The 26,414-nt window shown below is 41.4% G+C and overlaps 1 protein-coding gene across 2 annotated transcripts in view; it reads right to left on the bottom strand.

Annotated features, from left to right (window-relative positions):
• LOC138261759 (sodium channel protein type 5 subunit alpha-like) overlaps positions 1 to 26,414 on the bottom strand; it is a 957,661-nt gene that overhangs the window by 252,375 nt on the left and 678,872 nt on the right. For both annotated transcript variants that reach the window (XM_069211083.1, XM_069211084.1), the window contains one exon: positions 23,877 to 24,353. In XM_069211083.1, the coding sequence (XP_069067184.1) occupies positions 23,877 to 24,353 (477 nt within the window). The remainder of the gene's footprint in view (positions 1 to 23,876; positions 24,354 to 26,414) is intronic.

The following is a 26,414-nucleotide window of genomic DNA, read 5'->3' as shown; positions in this document are numbered from 1 at the left end:
TATTTCTCTAAATCAAACAAGACCAGAACGACAAAAATCCAACATACACAAGTCAAGATTTTAATTTTAGAAAGTATAAGAGTCTTAATCCTTAGAGAATGCTGTTGTTACACAAAGTACCTGGTTAGCATCAAAAATAAAGCTGCATGGGTGAGTGTGTGTCGAAAAAGGACAACGAAGCATTGATTTCTCACTCACAAGCAAGACCATGCCTCATTTCTTATAAGGCCGGGTCGCCGTGCGTCATTTTCTCTCTCTCGCAAGAGAGCGATGCGAGGATTCTCAGATGGGCACCTTAGGTCCGGGCAGGCTTTGCAATGATTTTTCACGCCCAGTGATCTTGCGTTCGAAATCCGGTCCCACGGTGTCAGGAAACCACGCTGTGTGGGGCTTGTGTTGCTATCAGCAGCCACTAGCGGATGTTGTGCATTGTTTCTCCAGCCACGATGCGTCGATCTCCCAGCCGCGATGCAGGTGAGCGTCCAATTTAGCCACGAGGCCGGTGCCACATCGTTATCAGCCACGTTGGGGATGGTGCATCAGAAATTTCCCCGCACGTCAGTTGTTGCGTGGATTTCTGTTCTTTTCCACCAGCTTCACCTTTCAAGGGCCTAGATACAGTTTAGGGCACCACTTGCAGGGAGTCTCAGTAGAGAGTTCAGGTGTCGGCAGAGAGAAGTCTTTGATGTCCCTGAGACTTCAATAAGAGGAGGCAAGCTCAATTCAAGCCCTTGAACATTCTTGACCAGTGGGAAGTTACAGAAAAGTCAATCTTTCAGGCAGAAGCAGCTACTGCAGGTCAACCCAGCAAAGCACAGGCGAAGGGGCAGTACTCCTCCTCCAGCTCTCCAGTTCTTCTCCTTGGCAGAGATTCCTCTTGGTTCCAGAAGTAATAAGATTTTCTGGGATTTGGGGTCCAATACTAATTCCCCTTTCTGCCTTTGAAGTAGGCCTACTTCAAAGGGAAGTCTCTGTTGTTCACAAGATCCTGCCTTGCACAGGCCAGGCCCCAGATACACACCAGGGGGTTGGAGACTGCATCGTGAGAGGGCATGCACAGCCCTTTCAGGTGTAAGTGACCACTCCTCTCCTCATATCCAGCCCAGGTGGCTCATCAGGATATGCAAGCTACACCCCAGCTCCCTTTGTGTCACTGTCTAGAGGTGAGGTGCAAACAGCCCAACTGTCAAACTGACCCAGACAGGGAATCCACAAACAGACAGAGTCACAGAATGGTTAAAGGAAGAAAATGCCTACTTTCTAAAAGTGGCATTTCCAAACACACAATCTAAAAACAACCATTACCAAAAGATGTATTTTATATTGTGAGTTCAGAGACCCTAAACTCCATATTTCTATCTGCTCTCAAAGGGAATCGGCACTTTAATAATATTTAAAGGCAGCCCCCATGTTGGCCTATGAGAGAGATATGCCTTGCAACAGTGAAAACCGATTTGGCAGTATTTCACTGTTAGGACATGTAACACACATCAGTACATGTCCCACTTTTGCATACACTGCACCCTGCCCATGGGGTTACCTAGGGCCTACCTTAAGGGTGCCTTACATGTACAAAAAGGGAAGTTTTGGGCCTGGCAAGTGGGTACACTTGCCAAGTCGCATTGGCAGTTTAAAACTGCACACACAGACACTGCAGTGGCAGGGCTGGGCCATGTTTACAGGGCTACTTGTGTGGGTGGCACAACCAATGCCTCAGGCGCACTAGTAGCATTTGATTTACAGGGCCAGGCACTTCCAGTGCACTTTACTAGGGACTTACCACTAAATCAAAAATCCAATCATGGATAAGCCAATTTACACATATAATTTATACAGGAAATACTTACACTTTAGCACGGTCAGCAGTGGTAAAGTGTCTAGAGCATACAAAGCAGCAAAAACAGAGTCCAGCACACAGAAACAACGTGGGAAGCAGAGGCAAAACGTTAGGGGCGACCACGCCAAGGATGCCAAGTCTAACAGATACCATATCCCACTACATCCTCATCAAGAGACTTAACTATATTGAAATACAAGGAGACGCCCTCAAAAGGATTGCCTCCTTCCTCAATGGAAAAACCAAGAGAATCCACCTAATACCTTTCACTTTAGAACCTAAGAACATCAGCTGCAGTGTCCCTCAAGGCTCGTTCCTCAGCCCTACAGTTTTCAACACCTACATGAACCTCTTGGCTAACATCATCTGAACCCATAGACTAAACATCAAATCCTAAGTCACCACCACCCAGCTCATCCTCTTGCTATCAAAAATTCCTTCCATTACAATGGCCAACCTCCGCAGGTACATGACGAGCCTTGTCAAGTGGATGAAACACAACTGCCTAAAATTCAGCATAGACAAAATGTAAGACCTCCATAAGCAAACCCACATCACCCCCATCTCAAGGACCTCCCTTGCTCCCTGTTCAGAAGAGATGCCAATTCAAGATGCTGATCCACACCTACAGAGCCCTACAAAACCAAGGACTAGCATATATCAACCACCGCCTGAACTTCTACCAACTGTCCAGACACCTGAGCTCCGCCTCCCTCTCCCGCTTTCACACCCCCCACATCTGCTGAAGTAACAGTGGAGGACGCTCCTTGTCCTACCTCACTGTTAAGTCCTAGAACAACCTTCACCTTTGGACCTCATTTTCTCTGTTGGGATTCAGGAAAGGACTCAAGACCTAGACCTGGCTGTTCAACCAAACCCTCCCTAAGCAGCAGGGATCCCAGAAACTGGATGGCCTCACAGGTGATTAGCTGTGCTCTATAAGTACTGTTTGATTGAAATAATAATAATAATAATAATAATAATAATAATAATAATAATAATAATAAGCAATGAAAGGGATTTAAAGATACTTAACATTTGTGCCCTCATAGCACCAGAGAACAACTTAAGGCGGGAAGGTAATTATCTCTAAATTTTTACTGAATATCTGTAAGTGTTGTACGCAGCACATTAAGCCACTTCATAACATGCACATATGTGATCAGAGAACCTTTACTCTGCATGTGAATGCCACGTTGCTTGTTTAAGGTAAATGAGTGATTAGTGGTGTTTAATTCAACTATAATGGTCTCTCAACTTGGAAAAACTTGGCCATCTAGGAAACCGATGATTTAACAAGGATAAGATCTGCAGACGGGAGGTATTGAGTGTGGCTTTATCTCTTCACATTATTAATTGTATTTTCTGGACCTAAACCACAAAGGCCATTCTAGCACAAACATCAAATCTTAAAGTGAACTGAAATAGGAAGTCAGACGCACGGACCCATCTGCATAATCTGTCCACCATCCTCACTGACTTAAACCGTCCCTCTTGGGGACAATGTAATCGAGAATGTTGCCTAAAGTTGGGGATAAGCCCTATTACTAACACCTGCTCGGTATCAGGAAGATAAAAACTGACTTCATAGTAGCTACTACCACTAGGAAGAAGTCTCCCCTTTAATGTTCACCTTTTGTTTGGGAACACGGGTGAGAAAGAAAATCTGATGGCGGTAAACTTTTAGGTGAGACTGTGTGATAATTTAGGAACTCCAAAACATTGCCATCTACAGCTCAGCTGCCAATAAGCACTTAACAATGAGCCAGTTTCCTCAATCCCTTCCACCAAAACATAGGCTTGGTATGTAAGGCCAGAAGTAACAGATGAAGTGAAGACAGCAGGTATGGGGGCACAAAAATGTGAAACATATTTGGTGTGCCAGTGATCATATCCAAACCTGCACTTAGGGCCAGGTTTACCATCCTTAGATGCACAGCAGCAAGGCGACTTGCTGCCCTGCATTGTGTGAAAGGTAGAGAACAAAAAGGTGCTATGACTAATAGGATATGCCGCAGTTCTCCTATCTCACAGCACTGCTGCATTGTGTGCTGCCTAGTGCCAATGAAGGCACCCGAGCTCCATGGTGCAAGGGTGCTCACATTATGCGCAAGATTATTTTTGTGCGAGAAGGGACAACTTTCTGCATAAAAACAATCCTTAGAGGCACATTCCTCTTTCTATGTGTGCTGCAGAATGGTGCATGCATGGAAAGAGAAAGAAACGAAAAGAAATAAAGATATTTCTCCTGGCTACTCTGCTGTCAGGTAGGGGTACATTGTGGTGCAAACCTTTGCAAATCTAGGTTTGCCTGAAAATATATGGGTGGGTACACGGGACTGCTCATGCTCCACCCATCTAACGGCTACCTAATGTAAAGAAACGCTATGCGCTGCATTACTTTGTAGTTATTTAAAGAAGAAAAGCCACACAAATAGACTCAGCATGGCATAGTAAATGCCCAAAACAATTTTGCGTTAAGGCTGTGCCACAAAAGTGACATAATGCTGCTGCAAAATTCTTAGTAAATCTGAACCTCAGCATTGCTGGAATTATGTCTGTACATATGAAGAACTACGTTGTATTCTACAACCTCATAGGACGATGTACACTAGCACTGGGTGGACTTAGTAATGGTGACATCCTGCAATTGGAGAAAAAGGAACGCATAATTTGTGGCATCAAAAATCAGTGACAAGTTACATGAGACTTATTGATAAACCTTTTCCATATCCTCTCTAGGTAAAATATTAGTACATCTAGGCAGACTACAAACTGCATACCTCATCATTAGTTATGTGATTGTCCTCAGAAGAATGAAAGACCCAAGCAAAACCCACCGAGATTCAAAGCTACCACTTTCAAATAATACAATAACAGAAGTAGACACTTACCCCACCCGGCTACTCAACCCTAAATGGCATCTTGAAAATTAGGCCTTGAACAAACCAATGCACTGACAAACGTTAAAACAATACAGCAAGTAAGATAGTTCTAATCTAAAACTATGCAGAAGTAAATCTGTGTGCTTTCTTCTCTGACAGCTGGGCCAGAAACCACCATTGCAAGTCTTCTAATGCTCTATTGAATCAAAATACTTGGACTGTCCAGTGTAGCTGATATTGAGGATTGGGCTTTCCTTGCAGTACATAGCACTTCTTGACCTCTTGAACCTCTAAATTCCACTTACAGAAACAGTGATGAAATCCTAGAATTCTTCGATAAATTCAGGAATAAAAACATTCAGAACCTGAAACAATTTTTCACTGAAAGAAAATATACACAACAGCACCATACGTATCCGTTGCTATATTCTATTGCACAACTGTATTACACGTTTAAAAATGAACCAGGTCCCAGCGGATTTCCAGAATACTCATATTTGCACTAACAGACTGGCTGCATAATTATTAGCACTAAAATATCAAATGCTTATAAACACCTGACATATACACCCAGATCACATCTTTACTAAAGTAGTCAATCATCAAAAGATTTAATTAGGTGCTGAAGAGATGATTTATGTGTAGTTTAAGGCTGTGAATGTTTTCGACTAGGGTGGTCAATCCTTTCAAGGCCTTCAAGATAACCACATGAAATAAATTGACACACAATCTAAACTAGGTAAATTACAGAGGCACTGGTTGCTGTTACAATTAATGAAAATGGTTATGTAGGGATGCAGCCCTAGTGTCATCCTGCAACTGAAACAGGATCCAACTCTACATGGAAATAAAGGAAGCTAAGGGAGCAGGAATAGCCAAGTCTTTAGGAGTGTCCTGAAGGATGGATGATTGGTCAGATTGAGAAATTCAAGGAGAAACTGGAAGGTTGGCTGAGGAAGAGCACAAAAGTCATGTTGTACATATGGCTGACATGTGTCCTAGTACAGGTAGGGTCAGCATTATGGATGGCCTTGTATCAGAAGCAGAAGACATTGAAGATGGCTTGCAACACTACTGGTAGCCAATGGAGTGCTTTGAGATGGTCAGAGAGGTTGGTGGCTTAAGGAGGAAGTTTAGGTATCTACCAGGCTATGGATTATGCCACAATCTGCCATGGACTGCGGTTCATGGACCAGCGCTGGTCATCTCGGGTTTAATTGATTAATCTCTAATGACCATAAACTCAGGTGATAGTCACATCTGAACAAACCCATCTGTTTTTTGACAAATGTTTATCCTGGAGCTTGACATTGTCTTATGATAATAAAAGAATTTCCAAATTAGAGAAGCCTTGATGCTGAAGAGATTACTTAGCTCTTAGCAATAAAATGATAAAATCATCCAATCTGAATAAAACTAGGGGTTTTGTACAGCAGCATTTAGAATTTTTACTGTGAGCTTTGTTATTTACACGAAAATTAATATATAGTATTGTCAATTCTATGTTTTAAATTATATTTTAGTTACAGTTCACATTCACGCCTTTGACATGTAAATTTCAGTTCTCATTTGTTACATAAATTAGCAGCTAACCACTTTATGCATCTCCTTAATCAATATCTATATAAACTTAAATTATTTCATACAAAAAAGTACTCTGCTCGCATTTGTTATGTAGGAGAACCACCAACTACTGTGCATATATTAATATTAAATATCATTATCAGTTTCATGTGTTGTATAGAGACATCTCCAGGTAACGCATAGAGGTGGTGGGAATAGAGTGAGAGTGAGTGTTGGTTTGCTTTCCAGAATGTCAAAATTTCTTATCCTTGCAGCAGCACTTTACTGTAGCATTGAGAATCTATGGGCTTGATTTAGAATTTGCCAGAAGGGATACTCCATCACAAATCCCACCTGGCCATACTACAAGTATATTTCATATGCTCACCTTTCCCTCCCTCCAATTAAACTCCCTGAGGCAGGGCATTCAGAGGTCTGACAATAAGGACCAATTATGATAAAATGTGAGGGGTGGGTTGGCAATAAGGAAATCATTGAAGAAATAGTAGGGATTGTTCGATTCAATCGACCCAACATTCCCAGGTACTGAAGAAGAACCCTTCCACTGCATATGTTTTAAACAAGGTGTTTTTTACATTTATTTACAAGGAGAGGGGAGCCATGTGGTAGCGCACCATTACAATACAGCAATGGATCAGGCAAGTGTTGTGTGTCTATAAAGTATATGCCTGTTCCACTCTATTATGACAGCATTTCACATTTAAATCAACATTCTGCAAAGCAAATTATATTCAAGTCTCAGGTGCATGTAGCACTGCTCATTGCCTCGACGCAATTAGCACGCTTTATGTCAGACTTAAAGACTATAAAACCAATTGCAAAAAGAATGCTCAGACAAATACTGATCAATGATTGCCACACACATTTCTTTTTTTTTTTTAAACTTGTGTTTTTGCAATATGTTATAAAGTGCATTATAAATCCAGAAGTCTTTCTGGCCCCAGAACAAAAACCATCCCCCTCACGAACCAACACCAATCTCCTGGGGAATTGCACAGTACCTAATAGGCTCAAAATAACAACTGGATCAAAGCCACACAGGAAGGCATACTGTTATTGTGGCCAGTCCAAAATGACTGCCCACAAATGACAACTAGCTCAAATTCAAGCAGAAATGCATATTGTCATTGTGGTCAACCAGAAGTCTCACCCACAAATAACAATTGCCTGCATCTGCGGCGTCCCACAAGGCTCCTCGCTCAGCCCGACTCTCTTCAATGTCTACATGAGCCCCCTCGCCGACATCGTACGCAAACACAACATCAACATCACCTCCTACGCCGACGACACTCAGCTGATACTTTCCCTCACCAAGGACCCCACTGGCGCCAAGACCAACCTGCAAGATGGAATGAAAGACGTCGCAGAATGGATGAAACTCAGCCGTCTGAAACGGAACTCAGAAAAAACGGAAGTCCTCATCCTCGGAAAAACCCCGTCCGCCTGGGACGACTCTTGGTGGCCCGCGGCCCTAGGCACCGCACCAACCCCCTCAGACCACGCATGCAACCTCGGATTCATCCTGGACCCGCTTCTCACCATGACCAAACAAGTCAACACTGTATCATCTTCCTGCTTCATCTCCCTCTGCATGCTCCGAAAGATCTACTGCTGGATCCCCACCGACACCAGAAAGACTGTGACCCACGACCTCGTCACAAGCCGCCTGGACTACGGAAACACCCTATACACAGAAACCACCCCTAAACTCCAGAAACGTCTGCAGCGAATACAAAACGCCTCCGCCCGCCTCGTCCTCGACATACCCCGCAACAGCCACATCTCCACCCACCTGAGACACCTGCACTGGCTTCCCGTCAACAAAAGGATCACCTTCCGGCTCCTCACCCACGCACACAAAGCCCTCCACAACAAGGGACCCGAATACCTCAACCGTCGCCTCAGTTTCTACACGCCCACCCGTCAACTTCGCTCCGCCAACCTCGCACTCGCCGCCGTACCTCGCATCCGCCGCACCACGGCAGGTGGGAAATCCTTCTCCTACCTGGCGGCCAAGACATGGAATTCCCTCCCCACCAACCTCAGGACCACCCAGGACCACCTCGCATTCCGGAGGCAGCTCAAGACCTGGCTCTTCGAGCAGCAGTAACCCCCTCCCCCTAGCACCTTGAGACCCTCACGGGTGAGTAGCACGCTTTATAAATGTTTTTTGATTGATTGATTGATCAATTGCAAGCAGAAAGAAATACTGTTATTGTGGTCAATCCAAAATGACGACCTACAAATAACAACTACTTCAAATTCAAGCAGAAATACAAAGTAATTGTGGCCAACAAGAGGTCCCACTCACAAATAACAACTGCCTCAAATACAAGCAGAAAGAAATACTATTATTGTGGCCTTCCCAAATGACCCCCTCCCTCCCCCCCCCAAATAACCACTAGCTCAAATTCAAGTAGAAATAGATAGTAATTGTGGACAACCAGAAGTTTCACCCACAAACAACAACTGGCTTAAATTCAAGCAGAAAGACACACTGTTATTGTGGCCTGTGTAAATGACCACCCACAAATAACAACTAGCTCAAATTCAAGCAGCAATACATATTGTCATTGTGGACAACCCAGGGACCTACCCACAAACAGCAACTGCCTCAAATGCAAGCAGAGATGCATAATGTTAGTGTGGTGAACCTGAAAGCCGTAAACAGAAATAACAACGGGCTCAAGTACAGATATATATATATATATATATATATATATATATATATATATATATATATATATCGGAGTGTTATTCAAATCGGTCCCGGTGCTCATTTGCACAGCATATAAAAAATCAAGACTTGGCTCTTGAAAAAAGCCTTCCTGTGGATTTTAGTCTTAGGTCAATGTTTTTCGGTGAAACAGGCCAACAAGAATCGCCGAAGCAAACTGTCTCCGCCATTGATGCGGCATTCAACAAAACTAAGTAAAACTACTTTGAAGAAGTCTAATGAATGTTTCCTTTTAGCGGCTTCTGAACGATCCCCTTCTGCAAACAAAAGTGTTCAATGCAAGAAGAATCAGTTCGGGAATGCTATAAGACAAAGAAGTGCAATACGTTCGCTGTTTTCTGACGTAAGTAGATAATTCTCCAAGAATAATGATTCACCACTCTAACAAAAGGGACGCCAACAAATGATACGAAATACACACAGTGTCCCAGCTGTTTGCTCTTGAACAATATGGCGACCGCTCAATCCAGTTCCCGTGACACAGTGAGAAGATTTGAAAGAAAAAAAAACCCTTTATCAATACATTTCAAAGTTATTTTAGATGTCCGTAGATCATGTTTCTCAGGCTACGTTTGAGTCAAAGAAGGAAACAGCTGGCAGTAGGTACCAATCATGAAACAAATACACCTGCTCAGTGCTTAATTTGTAAATAAAAACGTTTAGGTGACCGGGGTTCTCTGAAACACGCTGCTGCTGCAATTAAATGTGAGAGCACAGAATATTGAGGCAGCATAATCCTAAAGCTATCTCGGGCCTCTTCAATCCAGTGACAGCCACTCTCTGCCCCTTAAACTCACTCTTGCAGCTTTCTGCTTCCTCCCTTTGTGACGCTTTTTCGCTTTTCTCTTCCTCTGTCTTTCCGTTATGTGTCTTTTGGTCGCATTAAATGCGTGAGGCAGAAAAATAGTGCTGGCCCTCAAACATAAATGCCGGCCTTCAAACATAAGTGACGGTGCCCCGCACCGGAAACCACCAGCTCAAATTAAGCACTGCACCTGCTGCTGAGAATCCAAAAAGAAGTGCACGGAATACCACCAGAAAAGGGCGCCACTCAGTAATTTAGTTTAAATTGTTATGTGTGCCGCTGAGGTTGACCATTAAGCTCCGTTCAAAAGCGAAGACACCATTCAGTGTTCTTTAAGACACCGATACACTTTGCTCTAAAATATTTTGCAACAATTCATAACATCACATGTTTTTTTCTGCAGAGGTATATTTAGATGGTATGCGTCGACGAGTCTCCCCTCTGGGGTTATTTTCTCAGCGCCAGAGTGCTTCAGCACTTCCACCTTTACCAGTCGAGGCGCTTGGGGACTGGCGAGCCCAGCAACACTTGAAGCGGTTGCAGTGTAATAATAATTCTGCTGCGCTTCGCATCGGGCCACTCTCTTGAGAGGACTCCAGTTACTGAGAGTGACAAGAAGTGAGCCTCTTCTGGCCTAAACATTGGCCCTAATCCAGGCAAGGAAAATAGTCACACCTTGCCCCCCCCCGACTGGTAGTTGTAATGCAGTGCCCCACGCACACTCCTGAGCCCCGGTGCCACTGCCCCAGATTCAATAATAATCGCTGTGCATCCAATTTTCGCTTTTTTACACGTTGAGCTGTCTTAATTTGCAAAGCTCTGAACATAACTTTTGAATAAAAAATATGGAACTTCAAAAAATATCATGAAAATCATGTTCAAAGTCCAGTCCAATGAAATAAACATTCTGAAATTATGCGACATAATGCAGCACATTTTGCAGTTGCATTACGTCATTATTTTGTCATTTTTATACTTGACAGTGGTCATAGGTTTCTCCTTACTAGAACCAGTGTAACACGCAAACAGAAAAACGAGACCATTTAAACTTCAAAAAGGGCCTTAATGCACTAATATATGTTGCTGGGTTTTAGTAACTTTTGATTCATTTGAGCTAGAAACTAGGGTCATAGCTACCACTGGTGCAGCAGGTGCAGTGCACTGGGGCCCAGAGCACTCAGAGGCCCATTGAACCCAAATAATTGTCGTATTTTACTACCGTACCAGCAGTCAACGGGGCCATTTTCCTTGCTTGCAGTAGGGCCCATGGCGTCCTTGCTACCTACTACTAGAAACACTTTTTGGTTACAATCTGCAGATTATGCACCAGATGATGAATTACATAGCAAATACAGCAAATTGGAAATTATGAGGAAAATGACACAGATACAAAAATGTCTTAATTCCAGTGGCCCTGCCTATGAGCCTTGCCGCTGATCTCCATCAGGGTATGGTGGCACACCGTGATGTCTTCATCAGAGGGTCAGCTTCTCCAGGAAGATTATTATTATTTCTGGGATGTGCTTAAAACTCAGGCCCATATCTATACTTTTTTTGTGCCGCATTTGAGTCATTTTTTGACGTAAAAGCGGCGCAAACTTAGAAAATACAATTATATTTTGTAAATTTGCGCTGTTTTGCGTCAAAAGATGACACAAATGCTGCGCAAAAGAAGTATAAATATGGGCCTCAATCTCGTCACTATCGGAAACCAGCCAGGTGTCAACTGCGCACATCTAACATGAGGAGAGCACAGCCTGCCAATTTTCAGTAATAAGCAAATTCCTGGGACATAAGCTTTACTTTAATTTCAATGAGAAACTTCCCATGAAAATGAGGGAACACCTTCTTCAAAAAGCGGAACCACCCAGTGGGCATTACATAATTTAGTTCCAAAGTTTTGCACTGCATCAATATGAAGGAAATTGATTTTGCACGATAAACTCTGCCGTATTAGTAAAGAATGGAAGAACTCGATTTTGTCTCAAACGTGTAAGAAATCAAAAATACTAGTATAATATCGTTTGTAGCAAAACCTGTATTCTTCATGCCTTATCTTTGAAGGAAACACAAGCAGAAAATAACTTTATACAGTGCATCCTTATTATAATCTTTTACTACATATTTGAATGATGCAAATATATGTCATAAGTAGCATATGTTTAAGAGATGTATTTGCTTTCACTAAATCTATTTGGCTTCTGCTAAATCAAAGAACCAATTTAGTTAAACATATCTAAAAGTTAAAAGTTTTTTTCTGCGTATCCTGGCTAAAGATTATTTTTTAAGTGAAGCATAAAAGGAAAGCTGGTGACTTTAGGGTTCATTGAACATTGGATCAGGAAAACCAGCACTGGCTCTCCTTCCTAAAGGCCTGGAGCTGTCACTTCGGCCTCACAATCGTTCCCATTCTTTTAGTGTTTAGTTCTTAGTTGCTGTTATTTCTAATTTTTCTCTAGGTTGCATTAGGCAACAATGGGCAACAATATCCCTGTTGCCTTGTCATGTTGGACACGGAAAGGGCTCTTAATTATATACAGAGCTGGAGTCCTGACAGCCATTTTAGGATTTGAGAGATCTTTCGTTCTAGGAGCAGTGAACATAATGGTGTAACACCAAGGAATTGGATCTACCCTATCACTTTCACTCCTGCTCACCTCAATTGTGGAACAGAACTAAGGGCCTTATTTAGAGTTTGAATACTCTGTCACAAAGGTGGTAGAGGTCCATCCGCAATATTACAAGTGGAGATGGACTATCTGTCAGGTTTCAATGGAGAATCCCATCCAACAAACTCTAAATAAAGCCATAAGTCTTTCCTTTTCCAACAACTAATTTCCACAGTGACCCTCCTTAGATGACTATCCACCTCTTCCATGGCTTCAGTTTCCTCTCGTTCCAAATTACCAAAACCATGTCTCACTATTTTAGCATTCTTCAAAATATATGGTTGGCTGGCCAGAGTGTGGCGAGAATTGCAAAGGGTGGTCAGGATCTTACCAAGAGGAACACATATTAAGTCTCTGGAGAACACAAACATCATGCAGTGATTTTAGTGAAAGAAACGGGGCCTTCAGTAGCATCTTTTGTCACTCATGTCACGGCTGGGAATAAGCGTGAAAGAAGAGCCCCCAAATACCCCCCAACATCTCATCCCCCCACGACTCATAATGCCTAGTCTGCTAGTAGTATGTTGTCAACCATATATGTGTGTCCTCTTATAAAAGGGGTCACTGAAAATATTGTTTGCTTTCAATGTTTGTAATATTTGAATTCCTAAATATGTTTAGCCCTGCAAAGTGGACTATGTCTTGTGCAACACTTCCGGGCAATCCCAGTATCTTATAGGGGTGTATTAAATTTACGTAAATTGCTTTAGTGCAGTGATGTAAAAGTTTGGCACAATTATGCAAAATTACAAGCAATTACGTGAAATACAAATCCACCATTTTAGGCTGCATTTTAGCATGGAATATATCCTAACATGCTTTTTAATACTCAATAATACATTTAAACAAAGCACTATGTACATTTAAACAAAGCACTATCTATGTTGGCGGTAAAGTTAAGCCATGAATGGCATGTTTCACTGTAAAGTTTTACTCCAAATGACAACTAGTTATGTGATGGGGCATAATGGCATAATTTCAGGAATTTTACGTAACATTCCTGAAATTACAAGAACGACTCGTAGTTTTGCCATTAACTTTGTAAGAATGAGTGAAAAAGTCTAGCAGGAAAAATGTTTTTGGGTGAAAATCAGGACTGGTTGACTATGTAACACATGGCACAAGAGGAACTGCTAGCTAGGTATGATAAAGTGGCAGATTAAAAAGCAAGAATAAACATAAATATTTTGACACCCTTTAAATTCTCTTACGCATTTTGGTTCCTTATCTTTCGATATATGTTTAATTTCACAGTTGTGATTTATTGAAAGAAAAAAGTAAGATATATATTTTTTGCACAATCGTCCTGTACCCTGGGAGCTGATTTTATAAGTTGGCAAGCTTGCTATGTTTTACACTGCATCCATTTAGAGGAATGGATTGAAAATGAATGAACGAATCGAAAAGCTATGTTGTGATTATGTTTTTTCTATATTTGTTAGAGGGTGTACTCTCACTCTCGACTATTTCAAAGCTTTATTGCAAGAAATTGTGCTTGTAATTTCTGGGGCTGCAGTGACATTCTTTTAGACAGGGTGGGTATGGTATTAAAAGCTTGAAGGCCATTGCTTTATAGCTCCTATGTAATGTGACTTGACATTTTGCTCTACAATATAAAAGCCACAATTATACTATTACTTAAAGTCTATATATAATTATTGGCATCAACCTTTTCAGCACAGCACTCACTACGACCTGAAACCATTACTACACTTACAGTCACAATACATTGAAAATGGTGACTCTTTTCCCGACCCCAATATGCCCCCCTCACATTTTTCCAAGCGAAAGTGAAAATATGTACAAATTATAAATATTGAGAAATTGGCCATTTATTACAAAAGTTACCTACTAACCAAGAAAATAATTTCCACTTCTACCTACCACTATTTTGAATGCTCAGAAGATAGCAAGTTAGGAAATACAAAATATTGTTTTGTCCATTTACATGAAAACAGTACTTCACTACCTTTCAAAGAAACAACACAGTGTTGAAAATATATTTATATTTTAGTGCTGCAGAGTCAGTCCATATTGTTAGTCTACCTTCCTTTACTGAACTAGTTTTTGTTGGCTTTTATGGCTTTGTGCATTTTTCCCCTGCCCTGCTAACCAGTGGTAAAGTGCTTGTGCTCTTTCCCTAAACAAAGTAAAATGTCCTAAACCTGATTGGTATGCTTATTTTACTTTAAGTCCTTAGTATAATGTACTGCATTTACCCTGAGGCCTTTAAATTGAATGCTACTAGTGGGCCTGCAGCACTCATTGTGTCAACAACTCAAGTAGCTTTTTAGAACATGCCTCAGGCCTGCCTCTGCTCCCTGTAGTGCTGTTTTAAACTAATATTTAAACCTGTCTAAATAAACATTTTGCCAGGCCTAAACCTCTCTTTTTATTACTTACAAATCACCCTTAAAGTAGGCCCAAAGGCTCATAAGGCATGGTGCATGCTATTTACAAAGTAGACCATATGTGTTTAAGTTTTACATGTTCTGACAGTGAAAAACTCCTACAGTTGTTTGCACTGAAGTAAGGCCTAGCTCTCTCACATGCTAATACTGGGCTACCTTATTACATATAAAAAGTGCTAACTTCAGATTGGGAGTTGATAGAAAAATAATGTTTACCCTCAAATTAATTGTAAGTTAAAATCCTCTTCAGTGGTAACATCCGATTTTAGATTATAATTTTGAAAATGCCACTTTTAGAAAGTTAGCAATGTCCTCCTTAAAGTTTTTGAATACTTTCTAGGAGTTTCCAAATACACAGGCCTGTTATTGGTTCCTCCATTAGTTATTTGTATGGGGCCCAGACAGTGAACAATTGGATCTCAGTGTAGCTGGAAGAGGGGCTTCATGTTAGGATGGCTGGGGAGGAGCCGTACCCTGCTCTAATTACATTTCAAAGGAAATTGTCCACAGCAAACACAAAGAAACACAACGCCAAGACTACCCCCTTTTGTTACCTTAGACAGTTTGGGGCCAAACCTAGGGGAAGGACCAAAACTACTTTTAGGGGTAGGTCACATAATTTCCTCACACAAAGGCTGGCATCAGGCATTTTCAAGAGGACCTCCTGAACACCTCATCGGAACACTCCTAGACCTGTGGAAGATTCAGAAGAAAACTGCCCTACTGCCAGAAGACCCGACTCGCTCTTTGAAAGATTGCCTTGCTCTCCGAAGAAGGAAGACCGAACCTGCTTGCCTTGATCCCAGGCTACACAAAACTCCCAGGGTCAATTAGCTGACTTCCTGGGTTCACAACAGCTTCCAGAGTCCCCCCACCACAACTACCTAGCTGACTGCACCAACTTGACCTGCTTGGATCTGTTTGAGTCAGGATCCTGGCTTCTGCTGGAGTGAGTTCTGATTCGCAAGAGATTCCCCACAGATCCTGGTCCCTTGGCTGGCATCAGTGAAAGCTCTTCCTCAAGTAAAGGTGAAAATCCTGGAATTTGAGTTCCTCAACATCTTTGCGCTGAAAATAGACCACCGCAACAACTAAAAACATGAAGCTCTATCAGGAAGCGTTCTTCCAGCTGACAGCAACTGTCACGACAACCAGCAAAGCGAAGCCTGTACTTCACGCGGCAACCGGCAAAGAGAGGCCTGTACTTCACGTTACAGCAGCGACATTCTAGGGAAGTTTCTTTTTTTAATTTTGGATGTTCATGGCCGTCTTTGTTTTTTGTATCTGCATTTGCTTACTGTGCCTAGATGCTGATCGGCTGGCACTTGTGCATTTCTAATAATAACAAAAAATAAAAATGATTCTCTTCTGCTCTTCAGGACTCTTATTAGGACATTATACTCCTGAATATAGGGCCAGATAAACTAAGAAATATTTTGGTCAAAACCATACAATTTGCAAAATCTCAGGGTTTCCAACCAAAAAGATCCCTTTTTCTAAAGTAATAAACCCATTTTGCAATTCAAAAACGTTTTTGTGAATCACAAAAATTGGGTTACTGACCCATGAAGAATTGCAATTTGGAAGGGGCATCTAGGACGCTTTCCTTCCAATTGCAAGTTGGTATGGTATGTATCACTGGTTTCATACCATAATTCGAATCGCAGCCAGTTACTGACTTCCATGTTTGTCGGTGAGGGTGGTAACTGATTTAGAAAGAGGAAAGAGTACTTTGAGAATTGGGGTGGCAGCCTAGAGGTGTGCAGGGAGTGGTTCAAGGGACCCCAGCTTCCTCTCACTGAAGTTTTCCAAAACGTAAAATGGGTTCTAGTGTAGCACCAGGATCTTTTAAGGAACTTGGGGTGCTTTAAGTAAAAAAAAAAAAAAAAAAACATTTAGGAATGCAATCACAGGATGGTGTTCTGCTGTCGCTGCAGGTCATCGTCCTAGTGATGGCAATCAATCAAAGGAGGACCCAAATTGTGACTGTTAAATGAATATTAACTAGGCAAGTCATTCTGTGACTCCCTCCAATTCCTTATATGTACAACAAACCTACTAGCACGTCATTCTGTGACTCCCTCCAATTCCTTATATGTACAACAAACCTACTAGCACGTAGGTCGGTTCTCAAAATAAAATACTAATCACAAAACATTGGTGCGCAATTCGTAACTGCTTTTTGCAACCAGGAGGTTACTACATCTGACCCTAACTTACCAACTTAACGGGCTATTATGACTTGGTCTAATAACAAATTGCTCTCCGGCTTTGGCATGTCGGTATCGGGGGTGGATGGGTGGGGGTAGACTAGTAATACAAAATATTAAAGTCTAACACCTGAATGGTGGTCTGGAAAGGCTTCCTGACTCAAACTAGAACTATTGCAATCTAGTCTGAGTTTTTCTCGCAGTACAGTGTAATTTTTCCAAACAAATAGGGCAATGTTTCTATTTTAAAGATATATATTTTAGCATACCTTACCCAACTGTTTCCAATGGTTAGTTTGCTTGCCCTTTTTAGAAATTTAAATTCACGTTTTTTTAATTCAAAACCAAGAGAACACGTCAGTAGTTTTATGTCTTTCCCACAGCAAATGTTTGATCATTTGTTTTTTTTGGCATGAAGGCATTTCTGCTGCACCTGGCTTTGATGTCTTGCAATAATGAATATGGAGCAGCACATCTCTGTTTATACTGAAGCCTACCAAGTGATATGTGAGTAGTTAGTAAGATACCAATTATCTGTCAGACATAATTATACTTTGTCAGCTCATTCCAAAGTGTGACATCCCACGGTCTGTAATGTAGTCAGTTGGGAGACTCAGCAACTGCTTGACAGCCATGTGAACCCATGCATGACATTCTTTCATTAGAGGAGTAGACACTCTCGCTATTGTTGTACGGAGAGCACCAGTATTAAGGAGTATACATTCCTTTGAGGCGTAAAACATGTGACAGAAATGTACATCTGTCTTTGGAATGGACACATTGGGCTCTTCATTGAAAAGCTGCATGCTGAAAAGGCAAATTAAATGACTTAGGGGGTCATTTCGACCTCGGCGGTCGTTCGACAAGACCTCCGAGGGACCGCCGTGCTGAAGACCGCCAGTGGTGGTGGTTTTCCGCTCAGCGTATTATGACTGCTGGCAGCCTTCCGTCCTTTTCCGGACGGAGAGCCACCAGCAGCCATACTGGCGGGCGGCAGGGAAGTGAAGGTTGCTCCACCGCCATGTCAGCAGAACACCGCCCACCGAATCACGTTCTGTGATTTGGCGTGGCGGTGTTCTGTTGACGGTGTGGTGGCAGCGGAGCAGCCCCCATGGATCCCGTCCCCTCCCGGAAGATCAACGGACAAGCTAAGTTGATCGTCCATTAGGGGAGGGGGGTGGGGGGAGTTGTGTGCGTGTGAGTATGTAGAGGGGGTGTGTGAGTGCGTGTAGGCATGCGGGGGTGTAGTGTGAATGGAAATGTGTGCGTGTCTGTCTGTATGTATGTCTGTATGGATGTGTGAGTGTATGTCTGAATGAGGGTGTGCGTGTATGACTGTGTGTGTGTCTGTTGGCATGTTTGTTCATGTGTGTGCGGGAATGTGTGTTGGTGGTGCCTGCATGCGTGTCGGGTGTGTGTCTGTGTTGTGATGTCGGAGGTAGGGGTGGGGCGGGGAGTCCTGACACCTTTGGGGGTGGAGGGTGTCGGGGACGGACTCGGGGGAGGGGGTGGGGGGCGGCAGAGAACCCTATCAGTGCCATGGAAGGAATTCCCTGGCACTGATAGTGCTTACCGCCATGGATTTCATGGCGGTTCCAAACCCCATGAAATCCATGGCGGTAAGCCGGGTCATGATACCGCCGGCGGTCTTGTGACGGCTGCCGGGCTGGAGACCCAAGTCTCCAGCCCAGCGGTTGTCTCCGCCATGGCGGTCTGATCGGAGAAGTGGCGGATGATCATGGCAGTAACCGCCATGGTCATAATTCAAAATTTTTTACAGCCACCACTTCTCCGTCAACCGCCAGGGTCATAATACCCCCTTATTGACATATTCAGGGCCAGTGGTAATGTAACATCCAAATGTGAAAATGTCTTTATAGCACTATTCCTAAGACTGAGGACATTTCACTTGTGGTGGTCTCCTCCAGATTTAACACAGAAGATATTCCGTCAGCACCAAACTCTAATCTAGACTAATAGTATTAGGCAGGTTTAAGAAACATTTTAAAACATAATTTTGTATCCACATTAGCAAGCCCAGACGAGGTCTTGCTGTCCAATCTTAAAGAGTGTGAAACTTCTATGGCACTAGAAGTTTGAATCACTTTCATGAGGACAGTTCCAAGACCTATCACTGCAACGTGACAAATTTGACACAAAGGTTTGTTTCGGCTTAGCAACAGAAGTTGATACTGTCTGCTCTACTAAGAGAGAATATCTGTGCCTCTTTGAAGGCTTAAGTGTTTGTGTAGACAGTGCAAGAAAATTCACTTTCATACTCTGGATACATAAACCCCTCAATTCATACTGTTCAGCAACCACACAACCTTCTGAGCAAGAAGCCAATCACAAAAGAATGAGGGAACAATCTGCCTGGCATACCAGCACACCGTTAGCCAAATGCATTGTGGTAAATGCTATGCATGATAACACTCACTTCAGTTGAAAGTCTTTAGTACTCATCATTTTAGTACAGTTATTTCTCTGTATCTATAGACAAGTATTTCAGGATTGTTGTCCTTCTTCAGTAGAGAGTAACAAGTGAAATTTTGGGGTGCTGGCATTGCTGCTAACATACTTCTCAGGTTTAGTACCATGTGTGATACACCTGTCTAGAGATATACAGCATTGGTTGCACCAAAAATGGTGACTACTAAAGATTTTTAACTGAACTGAGAGTTACCACAGTGCATCTGGGCTCACTGTGTGGTGGTATGCCAGGCATTGTGGTCCCCCCTCCTTTTGTGATTGGGCTCTTGCTGAGTTATTGGGCTTACAAGTGTTTTGGGAGTGGCACTAAACCTCATAAGAGTGGGAGCAGCATTGCGGGCACCCTCAAATTTTACGTATTACTTTCTACTGATGAAGGACAACAGTCCTGAAACACGTATCTAAAGATACTCAGCACTGACTGCACCCAAAATGGGTGATTGTAAAGACTTTCAGCCAGTAGTGGCTAGCAATGAAAATGTAGTGTGGCGCGTTGGCGCAAAACTCACCATAAATGCTGCATCTGGTCCAGTTTGGCCTCCCAGTGGATCCTAGTGACAATGAGCAGGAAAGGGAAGGACTTACTTCCTGCCCTGTGGAACGCAAATCCAACTAACCCTGGATCTGCTCTCATGCTGTTTTCAGCATGAGAGAGCTCTAGGATTGGTTGGTGCATGCTAACCCAACGCTGATTTTGAGGCTGGGGGCCTGTGCTAGCTGATCCCGGCTGTTTCACAGCGCTAGGATTGCTGGGTCTACAGAGCGCATGGCGGGCTGGCCGTCCCAAGCCAGCCAGCCAATCTGACACACGCACTGCTAGGGGCAGCAGTCATCCTGCCACCTCCTGCCTCCCCTTGTCCTTACACTTGTGATGTACACAGCGCAAGCCGGAGGAAAAATAAAATGGCATCGCTATGTCATTTTATTTATTTGTGTTTGCCTGCTGTGCTCGCAGCAGGCGGAGCAATGCTCCTCTGCCCTTCAGGAGGAATTGCCCCTGCTTTCAACTGAAGTGAGAGTTGTCGGGCACTACATTTACCACAATGCATCTGGGCTAACTGTGTACTGGTATGTCAGGCAGTGTGCTCGCTCCTCCTTTTGTGATTGACACCCACCATTCTAACCCTTAGTTCCAGTCATAATATTTACTAAAAATGATGGCAACAATGACTGTTTTTTAGCTGCACATTCCTATCAATTTGAATGTTTATACAGACGGTGCAGAAAAACTAAACACGTACCTGCTGCCAAAGTACTTATACTAGGATACAGTGAATCTAAACCAGTTATTCACAGACCAAAAGACAGTTAGCGGAGCACACATATATAGAAATTCCTAAACTAAACCAAAGTAGCAAATTCAATAATCATTGTCTTACAATACAAACATTATATCCAATTTCAAAATGTGATTACAAAAAATATAACTGGGTATGTGGCAAATTAATTCAAATAAATCAATTTATTTAACACAAAAATGTTCATAACAATAAACAGTTCCTAACAAGCCTAAAGGTAATATCATAATATAGTAAAAACTCCTTCCTGATTCTAAAACATACAAAAAGAGTCCAACTGTTGACAATTTCATAAATTTTGTCCGGATTCAGCTATTCAGCCAAATTTTAACCAGTTCATGTGTGCTCCACTAACTGTCTTTTGGTCTATACTTATAATATTTACAAGACGCAGTAGATATCATCACAGAGGACTCTTTACATCAAAATAGAGGGCCTCCTAATCTTGAAATAACCTCACTATGGATCTCTTTCCTCACATCCTAGCTTTCTTCAAGAACCTTCAAATACCAAAACCAAAAATGTCACAGCCCAAACATGAGTCCAACACAGTAGCATCAGTTTGAGATTCACAGGCAGAAAACAACCCCAGCACATGGGGACTATGTAAAAAACAAAATACCCTCAAAGACACATATTTCTATCAAGTCAAAATGTCTAGCTGTGGGAGAAAAATGGGTTGGAATAACAAAGACTTTGCCACAAAAATACAGCAAGGCAGAAAATTAAAAAAAACCTACATAAACATTTTGAAAGGAAATGACAACTAATTTCAGACAGTAACTAAACGAAAACACAACATAAAAGTTAGTTTATGAGCAAAAGATTTGTTTTTAAAGAATAATAGGATGAAAAACAAAAAACTTAACTTATTTTCTTCAAACTTTTCAAGAAGGTTCTTTTTTTTCTTAACTCTGTAAACATTTCAGGACTGTTCAACTAATGCTTCAGCTAATGAAATCTATATATCTATCATGTAATTAGAACTAGTGATTTCAGCTCAATCAACCAGATTTTATCTTGATTTCTTAAAATGATATTGGTTTCAGGTTGAGTCATTTCCTTCAAAATCATTAAAGATATCCTAGACCAGTAGCATTAATTTAGACCAATAGCAACCATAAGCATGCCCTATTCTGAGAATAATCACTAAGTGTATGGTGCTTAGTTACATTAACTGGGCCTAATTCACTAAAAATACATTTATGCCCATAGATGGTCTCTGGGGTTTCTGTACACTAGGATGCATGCTTTATACAAGTGTATTTGCCTTGTGTTTTTCTTTTTCTGCAAAGATGATTTTCCCCCTACGAGACACCACTTTCAGGTAACCCCACCAATTTTAGCTGCACTTCATCCCCATTCTTGTACTTGACAGTAGAAAATCTTCAAGTGTATGTAAGGAGGGACTGGGCCAAGGAAAAGTATGTCAATACCCACCAACTCCTAAGTCTGTGGCCATTCATCAGCTCTCTAAGACATCCTCATTCTGTAATGTCTGCGTTCTACTTAGTGGAGTAGATTTACTCACACATGAGATTATACTACATTCATATTCTTTTATGCGTGCAAAATTGATAAATTGACATTTTGTTAATTACATACTTAAATTTACACTCATAAATAATTACATTAGTGCACCTAAGTTGAATAATGTTCTGCAAAAGGGTTTGTGAATCATGCCCAGGGTATGCAAATATTTCATTTGAATATACTGAAAATAATGTCTACACTACAATTTGAAATATTTAAAGTAATGGAGTGTTACATTGCCTTTTTTGCTTTGGAGAATGCTTACATTCTTGTACTCATAATTTGTTTTCCTGTCCTCGGTTTCTGACTAAGGCTTTGTTGTTTGCTTATTTGGCCTTTTATACACCAACTCATTGAAAGTTATTCAATAACACAACATTTTTCACCCTGAAGTCCTTACAAATGTATTTCCTTTGGAATGCCCATCATATAGCTAGTGCCATAAGTACTCAACACATAGTAGTGAAATTAAAAGGAAATTTTACATATGAACTGTCCCTGTCACCTTATAACCATATGCAAATTCTCCATTTGTTGAACATGACATTCCCTGAAACCAATATAATGTTAAGAACTCAAGATGAAATATGGTTGATATGCAAATTCTCAATTTGTATATGATTATGACAATGATTAGAATTTCACATAAATATATAGTCTTTGGATATACCAATTTGACTGTATAATTACAAGAATACTTTTAATAAATATGATTATTGTTATAGTACTCAAATCATTTTCCTTAACTTTGACTATCAGCCTTTACAAACATATCTCTCCTTTTTGATCACAGACTCAACATTGTTTCACTACTCCTTAGATGCGATGCACCTTGTTTCTGAAAATTTTGATTATTTTCGCTCAGCTACTTGAACACAATACTCTTCACCTCTAAGATGTCACCTCACTCAGCACCTTAAAAACAGCACTCAAACATCCCTCAGCACCATAAAAACAGCCTCAAACATAAACTCCATCATTTCAAAGATTGTAATTCTCTACATCTCCTAGCGGTTGATGTAAGAAGGACAGAGTGTTTCAAGACCCCTCCATGAACTATAAAGTGTAAAGTCCTGTACATGCTCTAACATCATCTTTCACTCATAACAGTTTCCATCAAGCTCAGTTCTTTGTAAGCCTCCATTGATATATTGCTAAATATAGCTTAATAGGAACTCTGCACATCATCAACCTTGAATTCATCAAATAAATACATGGGCCTACAAAAGACCAATACCAAACTTCGAAATATAGAAGCACCACTAAGCACACAGTTTCATATGCATGGAATACACATATTAAAACCTAGCAACATTGAAGCTACAACAATGGTTCTGAAATAGCAACTGTCTTCCTACAAAGTTCTATGTGTCGCCATCAAGTAAAGTGCAGTAAAACAGAAAACATCTCCGCTCACCTCTTTGCTAAACTCGACGTCTGTAAATATGCTTTGTTCATCTTCTTCCCGGTATTCTCCATCAGACTCACCCACTGCAATGGGGACAGAAACAGACAATCTTGGACTGATGTAGTCTTCACTTTCACTTGGCCAAGTCCTATCTCCATTTCTGACAATTCCACTGCTTGAAAGATTTCTGTCTTTTTTATCCTCTGCGTTTTGTCCTGTGTCACCCATGCTGATGTGGTTCTGAATGCAATTGTTCATGACGCCCAATGTGTGGGAAGTAAGATCTGTCATAGGATCCCTAACAGTCTTTGGTGGACAGATCAAGTTGCGGAAAAAATTCCAGATTGTGCGCGTTAGAAAGTTGATCCCCCTGTGGATTCGAGCAAAGGCAATCTGAAGATTGTTCATTTCACCATCTTCATCAGGTGCTGCTAGGTTGTCTGAACTAAAGGAGCTCAACAGCAAGGCCAGGAAGAGATTAAGGACCTGAAAATAATTCCATTATGGAAATAAGACAATTAATAATCTTACAATAGAACTTGCAGTAGTCTTTCAAGTTAAAAGCGTTGCAGTACAAATCAAATTCTTTCAGGTAACTGATTGACCAATACCTAATTAGATATTGGGTCAGTATCTAAAATGCCAACTGTAGTCTTTTCACAACGTATAGAGTTAATGTTATCAGTATCACTTTAAGACGTACTTGTGTGTGCATCATTTTCAAACATGACCCTTTGGCGTGCAAAAACGTTCAATACGAAAAGGTAAATATACTTTCTGAAAAAGGATGGCTTCCAATGTGAGTGTGGGTCCTACATGATAGATAGTGATTGTCTAAATGCCAGTAACCTTTCTTCTGTGGTACATGCTAGTGGAGTGAAACAAACAACTGGTCACCTTTAAACTTTCTTCTGTGACACATACTAGAGGAGTGAAGCAAACCATAGGTCACCTCACTCTACCAAATAAGACCACCACACTCACTAGTCCCCTGATGGGTCATGCTATAGGGTGTATCAACACACCCATAATGGCTAAACTATTGGGAGCTATTGCTACAAATTCAATTGTGAGCAACAATCACATGTATTGTAAAGGGAACGGATTGTGTATAGTGGGCTAGTCCAACGTGCTGTCTTCCTTTGACTATATTAATTGTAAGATTTTCATTAAGAAGCTAGAACACAATGTGCGCCTAGATAAAGTTAACTTTTATGAGAACATTCCAGTTGGATTTTCATTACTCTCACTGCCCGCACTGTAGACATAGTCCTCACAGATTCCTTGATTCTGATCTGAGTTTTAGTTTCTAGATTGGGGTTGCCATGTGTGCTATCTATTACAAAGCGCACCACCTTTACAAACATCCTTTGTCTCTTCATCTTGGCGTCTATTGAAAATGTCATCATTGTTTCAAATGTGAATAACATACACGTCACTTTTTAGGTATTTCTAGACTGTTAAAAATAATTGTAAATATAGCTTGGTCAGACTAAATATTAATGAACATACTATTGTGTCCATCAATGCCAGTCATTGTTTACTACCAAATATGTTTATTAAGTTAAACAATATCCATGAACTGCCTGTGAGATGTCACAGTAATTTGAATTAAATTGTACTACCTGATAGTCAAATACCAAAGGCCTATATTTTTTTCCTTTCTTTCCTCACTATTGAGTTTACACCACTGGAAAACCCTGATACTAAGTAATAATACCTACTGCATACAAGTCATTTCAGTGCCTCTGTGTAGTTCTCAAGTGCTCATAAGAACACGAGGTGGAATCAATCTTTGCATTCAACAATGCTTGCTTTCAGCAGCACCAGAGATGAGCTCCTAAAAATATTTGGGCCTTGAACCAGCACTTATTTTTCACAAATTCAGCACTGCACATGCCCTTAATTAAGAAAGGAAACTAGACCTCCTTCAAACTTGAGGCCTCATTTACAAGTCCTTTGCATCACCGCTGTGTCATTTTATTTGATGCAGCAGTGGTTCTAGCAGTGCACTACACTGTTCCATATTTACAAATAGATGCAATGGGCCCAATGCTTCAGTTTGTAAGGCCCTGTGACACATTATACCTGCGCCTGGTATAATGTATACCGGGTAGGTGTTGCCACAGGAAAAGCCATGCAGAACTGACCTAGCTAAATTTACAACATTTCACTGTGTCATTCTGCATCTTCACTGTATAAAAATGTTACTGCCTGCTCACAGCAGGCGTAAAATTGATGCAGGGCATTTTCATATGGGTGACTCCTCTCATTGTTGAAGATGCATCAGTTTAACAAGGCTACTCCGACAATGCGTGAGTTTAGCGCCAGCAGATACATCAGAAATTCCGACGCATCTGTTGTGCGCCATTAAGCTCTGCATTGTAAATACAGCATACCCATGGCATCGTAAGGGGATGTGTGGAAAGTACAACAAATCTGACACATCAATTCTTGTTAATGAGGCCCTTGGTTTGGTGAGGGACAGTCACCACAGTTGGGGCAAGCAGACATCCTCAGACCCAAGGCCCTGTGTCACTGTGTATG

This window comes from Pleurodeles waltl, chromosome 10 (assembly GCF_031143425.1).
Source record: "Pleurodeles waltl isolate 20211129_DDA chromosome 10, aPleWal1.hap1.20221129, whole genome shotgun sequence".
Taxonomy (NCBI): domain Eukaryota; kingdom Metazoa; phylum Chordata; class Amphibia; order Caudata; family Salamandridae; genus Pleurodeles; species Pleurodeles waltl.
The sequence above is the reverse complement of the archived record's forward strand: the minus strand, read 5'-3'. Positions and strand labels throughout refer to the sequence as shown.